We start from the raw sequence: 8,364 nt of genomic DNA, 5'->3' as shown, positions 1-8,364 counted from the left end.
TGTCTCATATCCTTGCTTTGTTGAGGAGAGGAGAAACTTGTTCGGGTAACAAATCAGACCAGCCCCATGAGCTACCTTTTGTAGGGGAAAATTCACAGAACAAAAGATCTCCCTCCTAAAAGCATAAACACATTTAGCCTTAGAAACGTGGAGGATCTTAATTGTCAATTTTTTGCCTGGTATAGTCATTCTGAAATGGTAAGCTGTCTGAAATGCCGTCAGGCTGTTGGTACAGGAGTTTTGTCATCATGGATCAATGGGTTCCCTCTGTTCTTCACCGGTCCTCAGATCTCCACTGTCAGTAGAGGCTTTTCCTTAGTAGTACTCCTGATCATCACTTTGTTAAAGCACATTTATAACATTATAATACAACTGAACTGCGATTATATATATATATATATATATATATATATATATATATATATATATATATATATATATATATATAATATCAATTTACAGCATGTACCTCAGTGAAGTTAAGCTGTATTACGTTTTGCTGATAATTACAGGAATGTGAAAATCATACATCCCTTTAGCAGTCTTCCAAGCATTCTGTACAATTTGCAATACATCAAATTCAATTCTAGAGCAGTTATGAAGTAGGCAATTCACCCAGTGACCAACGGAGATACAAGGGAAGTGATGTGTAAATTGCCTTCAGAGGTTAATTCCAGGAACAATTTCCTGTGGTGAATGCAACGTAAGATCTCTTCTTAGGAGACCTTGAGGAAAGAAGCACCAACATAATAAAAACTGATATTTATGTTTATATTTCATTAAAAGTTAGATAATAATATATACCGCCTCTAGAAACGCGGTTTTACCTGTTGCTTTGGAGTTAGTTGCATTTCCTTGAAATGTCAGAAACGTATGTAAATATTGTGGCGAGCGCTGGATTCAAAGACTGAGGCAGAGACATAATGGCGTTTTCGAATCGCTTGGCAGCTTTGTTTTATTAAAACAGACTAACAGTAATGCTCTTCACAGCAAACATTCGCAGACTGACGAAACTGGTCGGGCGACAATTTTTTTTAATAGCAGATCAGACAACCTGTTTGAACACCACATTATGACACGGCGGGAAGATCACTCCACCCAATTTACCCCTGCCCGGGCGAACAACGTCACTGTTTCCAACATGGCTGCGCCCTGTGCAGAGTAAAAACCTTGAAAATTGCCCTAAGACACATTTTCTAATAAAAACTTGAATTGTTATTGATTGTTTAAGGTTCTGTTAGCAGTGGGAATGAAAGAGTTTCGGTAAATGTTTTTCCTGAAGGAGGGAACTTTGTAACGGCGGCCTGATGGTAATAGCTGGAAAGACTTATGCAGGGGATGTCTGAAATCTGATGTGATGTGGTTAGCTTTCCTTTCTATTGCTTGTGTGTGGAGTACAGATAGTTGAGTTTGATTTACGCCAATTATTTTACTTGCTTGATTAATGACCCGGGAGAGCTTTGATTTGCTCTTAACAGATGTGAAGTTGAACCAGGAGGAGATATTGAAGGTGAGAATTGATTCAATAAGTGATTTGTAAACAACTGTTAAAATGTCCTTCTTGACATTAAAATCCCTGAGTTTCCTCAGCAGGAACAGGCGTTGCTGTGCCTTCTTGTACACTGAGTCAGTGTGGTGGGAGAAGGACAGATAACTATCTATCTCCATACCCAGGTACCTGAAGGCCTCAACCTGCTCCACTGCCTGCCCATGCAGCCTCAGGGTTTCAAAGAGGGAGTGGAGGGAATTAGGTGTACGCTTCCCCCCCACAGCACAGTTCCTTGGTTTTAGAGATGTTAAGTTCCAAGGAACTTTCCTCTATCCAGGTCATGAGCTTGCCCACCAGGTCATGGTATTCAATCCGCTTTGTTCATATGGTACGATGGATACAATTTTATTCTGAATAATTTCACACTGCTATTTTTCCAAATGGACTGAATCATATACTGATAAGAAAGCAGCTTTGGAGTGTATTTATTATGCCACGAACCCCCGACTGCCCAGGTCGAACCATACATAAACTTGTTGCTTTGCTCTCTGCTTATAATAGTGCATAGACAGAACATTAATAAGTGCAAGTAAAGCTGAATTTCCACGAGAGGCGCTAGAACAATCTCTGATTGTAATGTTAGCTTGAGCATGAGGGCTCAGTAGTGTCGGTACTTGATACGCACTCATGTACGAGGCATATGTATCCCCTGCAACCTAGGAGACGGTTGTCCTTATGGATTATGAAAATGGGCAAAATACGCAACCGGAAATCAAGGGAAAAGAAGTGGTAACTTTTTTATTCTATTTTATTTAACATTTGATTTACAATCAAATATGATCGGAAGCTAGCGTTTATTCGTGGGTAAGCTAGCTAAAACCTTTAGTAGGACAAAGACAAATTGGCTGTTAAAATATTGGTAGATACAGTGCTTCGATTAAATGAGTCAATACAACCATTATATAACGTAACTATACGTTACAGAAAACTATTCGGAACAGAAAACGCTATCGCCTGGACATCTTTTTTGCTTGGCTATCGATATTAGCATTATTGGCTGCCAGTTTAGTTGGCCACAACACTCTGTTAAAGTTAGCTGGTTAGCTAATAGATAGAAAGCTGGAAAGCAGTATGGCTTTAAGCGAAAATACGTAGCTAGATAGCCAGCACAAATACGGAAATTAGCTGGCTAGGTTAACATCATCGATATTAAAATGTCGAAGGTTGTCCATTGTTTTGAGCGTAATCATACGTCATAAGTGAGGTCGAGTGGTCGTCTGAAAATAGTGCCGCAGCGAGAGATAACCTCCAAGACGTGGGCAATTTCTGTGTTATATGCTCGAATATAGTCTGGACTTGAGACGCAGCAACTGTCTAACTTACTATGTTCCGGACCTGGGATAAATAATGTACTTTGCGGAAAGGAATTATGTTAAACTATTAATATAAATACAATGTATGGAAAAAAATAAAATTGTCGCCTAATTCGGAATCAACCACCGTGTTGTCGTTATCAGGACTCGGCTAAAATAATCGATATTTAAATTTAAAAGGCAATTTTGTGTTTTCCAAGTACTTACAAGTACATGTAAATATGCTGAACCAAACAAATGCTTTGTTTTGGAATTACTTAAACTGTTTTGAGAAATCAAACTCATGTATTGGATTTTCTAAATACAAAGCATTTGTATGGTTCAGAATTATTTGGCCCAAAGCATTTGTATTTATAAATACACTAAACAAATACATTATTTGTATTTAAATGTATATTTACAATGTTTTAAGAAACCAAATTCAGGTATTTTCACATTACTTTTAATACTTTTATAATCGATTTACATTTAAAATACTTCTATTTTAGATTTACATAGGAAACATGTCTGTCTGTGTCCTAGCTTTTAATAATAATTTGTCATGCATCATTATTTATTTTCCTTTTGAATGATGCCAATTTGTGGAAATGTTAGCGTTAGAGTGAATTTCCAAATTAAAATATATTAAATGGGTATTTCACCCAGGTCTGCATGAGGGAGTCATCGAGTGTTTGGGAAATATTGAATATATAAAAATTTCTTTGGAGATGTATTTTTGTGGCAGGATCAATATTGGAATTTGAGGAAAACACTTTAATGACTTTAACACCTAATGTCTTCAAAAACATATTTTGCATTAGGTGTACATTTTAAGCTTACTTTACAAAAAGTTGCACAATTCAGAAGCAGTTAAGTAACCTAGACACATCCCTTTACCTGACAAATAAATACCATGTTGGTTGTCTAACATGATAGTATCAGATATCAAGCACTACAAAAGTACAAAATACGTCCATGCTGACTTTTGCTGACTTTGGTTCAAACCATAATTGCAATTTGGAAATAGTAGCCCAAGTTGTTCATTGTTCTCATGGGAGCACTTCAAATGTTGTCTTTTTATGGTTATGGACATATTATGTCACAAAATACATGTGCATGTCATAAAGAATGAATGGCCTTCTCACACAATTGGACTTTTAATCAGATAAATTTACAGATTAGATTTTTGGTAAGACATGAAAATAAATGGTGCATTTTGTGTTGAATTACAACAAGCAAATAGCCAAGAGGTCACTGCAGTCGCCTTCTGGTAATTTGCACAAAAATAATAAAGTAGTACAGAAAAGCTGCAATGCCAGGATGTAATCCTGTTTGATGTATGTTGTGTCATTAATGATGTCATTGTATTTTTATGCTCTAGAATGGTTACAGAAACACAGACGAAGATGAACCTCTGCTTAAAGAAAACCCAAGGCGTTTTGTCATCTTCCCAATACAGTACCATGACATCTGGAAGATGTACAAACAAGCACAGGCCTCCTTCTGGACAGTCGAGGAGGTCAGTTCTTCATTTTAATTCTTGGCACAATGGAGCAGAAGTGAAAGAGATCTTGTTTTATAACTCGACTGTTGGTGGGTGGTGTCCACTACAGGTCCTGAAGGTCAACACTTGAACGTCACTTAATTGCAGCTGTAGAATACTCTTGTACTTTTGCTGAAAATACTTTTTTGTGAAATAGTCTGAATGGGTCTTTCAGTGGTTTGTTGGGTGCTGGGTTTTTATCAGGTGGATTTATCCAAAGACCTGAATCACTGGGACAGCCTGAAACCTGACGAGAAGCACTTCATCTCCCACGTCCTGGCTTTCTTCGCAGCGAGTGACGGCATCGTCAACGAAAACCTTGTAAGGTTTCGACCGATCTTACGCCTGATCCTGGTGCAGTCAAGTCACCGCCTGCAAATGGAGAGTGATATCTCTAATGTCTATTGAACAACAGACATGATTTATTTTGCAGAGAAGCTCATAGTTGTCTAAGTTCAACAAAAAAAGACTTGTTCTGTTGTGGTCCAGGTCCAGAGGTTCAGTCAGGAGGTGCAGGTCCCAGAGGCACGGTCATTTTACGGTTTCCAGATCCTGATAGAGAATGTCCACTCAGAGATGTACGGCATGCTCATCAACACATATGTCAGAGATCTGAAAGAGAGGTGAGTGCCAATGTCAGTGGTGCCAATGTGATAATGCCCAAAGTACCCATATGGGCAAATTATGATTCTTCCCCCATTCACTAATGTATTCTGTTGCATTCAGTTTGGAATATTCAAAGTGGGCAAAAGGAATGGGGGTACACAAAAGTTCAAATAAATTTGATCTTAGTTCTTTGACATTTTTGTTTTGAAGAAATACGTTTACACATGGCCAGCTGGTTGGATTGGGCGATATTTCTTTCCACGGTTATTCTGGCTATATCATCTCGATTTACAGTATTATCTCAGAATAGTTAAAATACGCTGAAAGTCTTTGAAAAGTACTAAAGCATACTGCAATCAGTTCATTGTGTTTTCTATTGAAACAAACACATTTTTATTGCCTCACAGAAAATCCAAAGCATTTTGTCTCTGGGTCTAATTGAGATCAAATAAGCAGCATTGCTGTGTGTCTCTCACTCTCTCTCTGTCTCTAAAGGCTGTTTTATACTTCTGCATAGTTTGCAAAGAAGTTTGTTTAAATGGCATCCAGGATATATTTCTATTTTTCTATTTGCGCAGATGAAGGATCCAAGGATCAAAATTGAAGTGACTTGCTTATCTCCACAGATAAGAAAAGTGGTTTTGTATTTCTCTAGTTGAGGGAGACTGACATAAAACGGCCACTATTCTCAACAGTTCTGTGTAGCAGGTGCAGCTCTTATTCAAAGAAGGCCCAGGTGCGGTTGATATATCGTCTCTATCAGTCTGATAACTGTGGAACTTTGCAAACTCATTCAGCTTGCAAAATGTGAACTTTTTGACTGAGCGCTAGCTATGCATTGACATTCAAATTGAGCTGCAGTTGCTTCCGTGACACAATGAGCAAATATTTCCTTTCTCCAGGAAGAGGGAAGTGTGTCCATTTTTGTTTCCTCCCCGAGATACGCGTAGTAATTGTGTTGTGCAATGCCTCTAACATGAATCATCATGGTATTCTATTTTACAAAACAAAGGGCCTTTGTTAGACCTTCCTGAAACTGAAGTTCAGTAATGTGACACTTCCCTCCACACACAGGGATTACCTGTTTAATGCCATCCAGACCATGCCCTGTGTGAAAAGAAAGGCTGACTGGGCACTCCAGTGGATCTCTGACACCAAATCTACATTTGGTAACGTTCTACATTTGTCATCTCACCACACAAAAAAAAAAAAAGACTTTTTAATTCTGTGTTAAAGTTTCAAAATGTGGGTAGTATATAAGCTGTCATGTGTAATTACTCCACATGCCAGGAATCTGTTCTTTTGGAAAGTTGTGCCAAAATACTGTCTGTTTTGCAGGGGAGAGAATTGTGGCCTTTGCTGCAGTGGAGGGAATTTTCTTCTCTGGGTCCTTTGCAGCCATCTACTGGTTAAAGAAGAGAGGCCTTATGCCTGGGCTCACCTACTCCAATGAGCTCATCAGCAGAGATGAGGTATGGAGCTTTACAGAGAATGCTTTCAAAGGGACCTTTTTATGGCTTTAGTTTTTTCATTATACCTTTCATTGTTACAGTTTTACAGTTACTTGGTTTTTGCAGTGCTGTTCATAACCTTGCCAAAAAATAACCTGGTAATAATCTCAGAGAAGTAATTGATTTTCTTTTTATGTTTAAATAAATTTGTATTAATTTTTGTTCTGTAACTGTTTACAAAGAATGCTTACATAGGTGCCTTTAGTTTTTGCTGGGCCGTTCATAACCTTGTCAAAAAGAACGTGGTAATAATCTCACGGAAATAATTGAATTTCGTGTTCAATTTCATTTTTTGGTTTTCTGTTCCTGTGTGGTGGTATTTTGTGAATTCTGAGACTGCATGTCTGTGTTTTCCCAGGGTCTGCACTGTAACTTTGCCTGCCTGCTGTACAGCTACTTGGTTAAGAAGCCTTCTGCGGACAGAGTTAAGGATGTCATCACCGAAGCGGTCAGCATTGAGCAGGTTAGAGTGTTTGCCATTTGACACACAGTAGAAATAGGGACGTTGAACCACACAGGGAAAGTGTACAACAACAGGAAATTTAACCAGCCTCTGTTTCAAAGATTACCACATGTCACACAGTATGTGAATGTAAAAAGAGAAATGAGGTCACTGATGGGGAACCACATGCTACTGGGAATAAAGACTAAGCAAAGTAGGCAAATGCATATCACTCATTTTTATCCAAATTTCAGTTCCATTTCTGACATTTTAATCTATCCCTGTGTCTGCAGGAGTTTCTTACCAAAGCTTTACCCGTAGACCTAATCGGGATGAATTGTACTCTGATGAGGCAGTACATTGAATTTGTGGCTGACCGCTTGCTGACAGACCTGGGGCTGTCCAAGGTAAATAGCTTTTGTATGCTTTGAGTGTGCTTGCATGCAGTTTGTGAGCCACACCTTTTCCTTCGCACCGATTCATTCTCAGTTCCACCATCTGACGCAGTGAAGTGTGCCCTGGCCCCTGTTCACATTTCAGTGTTTGCAGGTGTGGAACTGTGGTTTAGAACTGAATTGATTAATAAATAAGCTTTAAAAAATGTGCAGAAAGGTACTTTCCTCAGAAACGAAAATAACCTGCAATTGTTTCCTGTGTTTGAGATTGTCTGCCCCAGTCCAGAGATGACTTGCTTCTTGTCTGTCATCCAGGTGTATCATGCAGAAAACCCCTTTGACTTCATGGAGTCCATTTCTCTGGAAGGGAAAACCAACTTCTTTGAGAAGAGAGTTGCAGAGTACCAGCGACTGGGTGTGATGTCAAATTCGATGGACTGCGAATTTACGTTAGACGCAGACTTTTAGTGTTGGATGGCAATTTTTATTTAATTTTGTTATTTATTCATGAAGAGGAAATTGTGTTTCACTTTGGTTTTATGTGCTTTCAGGAATGGCCCTGCAAACATGTTTACACAAATAGTGCAAATATTAATATGACTTATGGGAACTTGAATATAGTCACGTTACAGCATTTAAATGCAAAATAAATATCACTGATATAATGTCATTGAACTTATTTATCAGCATCAAGGTTCTAATTTTCTTCAGGAATGGTGTGTTCAAATTTGGTATGTATGGATGGTCCGAATTTAAAGGTACAATAGGTAATTTCGGATTTCTAACGGCCAAGCGAGGAATAGCAGCTGCAAACACCTTCAAACCACAACACCGTTTATCCCTCCCCCTTCTGTGTAAACGTGCTGACGTTGAAACACCATTGGCTGTGGCAATTAAAAACTATTTTTAACCAATGAGCTTGAATTGTACAGTAAAACAATGTTTGGTACAGAGTGTTGGGCCGTCAAATGTATATTTTGATACCTGAATTTCAGGACTAAACAGGCAGAGGGTGAGTGAGCTTGG

General features: G+C 38.5%; 1 protein-coding gene across 1 annotated transcript; it reads left to right on the top strand.

Moving 5' to 3' along the window:
• Positions 1-2,107: 2,107 nt before the first annotated feature.
• rrm2b (ribonucleotide reductase M2 b) lies at positions 2,108-8,253 on the top strand. Its single transcript, XM_061253996.1, has 9 exons — positions 2,108-2,278; positions 4,223-4,360; positions 4,589-4,705; positions 4,874-5,007; positions 6,065-6,159; positions 6,329-6,462; positions 6,860-6,964; positions 7,237-7,350; positions 7,654-8,253. The coding sequence occupies exons 1-9, from the start codon at positions 2,225-2,227 to the stop codon at positions 7,804-7,806; spliced, it is 1,044 nt and encodes a 347-aa protein (XP_061109980.1). The 5' UTR covers positions 2,108-2,224; the 3' UTR covers positions 7,807-8,253.
• Positions 8,254-8,364: the final 111 nt, after the last annotated feature.

This window comes from Conger conger, chromosome 9, assembly GCF_963514075.1.
Source record: "Conger conger chromosome 9, fConCon1.1, whole genome shotgun sequence".
Lineage (NCBI taxonomy): Eukaryota > Metazoa > Chordata > Actinopteri > Anguilliformes > Congridae > Conger > Conger conger.
This window is presented reverse-complemented; position numbering and strand designations above follow the sequence as displayed.

Coding starts and splice junctions, on each gene's coding strand:
- rrm2b (XM_061253996.1), top strand. CDS start 2,225: ATGGATTATGAAAATGGGCAAAATACGCAACCGGAAATCAAGGGAAAA. Junction 4,361..4,588: donor CCTTCTGGACAGTCGAGGAG/GTCAGTTCTTCA, acceptor GGTTTTTATCAG/GTGGATTTATCCAAAGACCT. Junction 6,160..6,328: donor TGACACCAAATCTACATTTG/GTAACGTTCTAC, acceptor TCTGTTTTGCAG/GGGAGAGAATTGTGGCCTTT.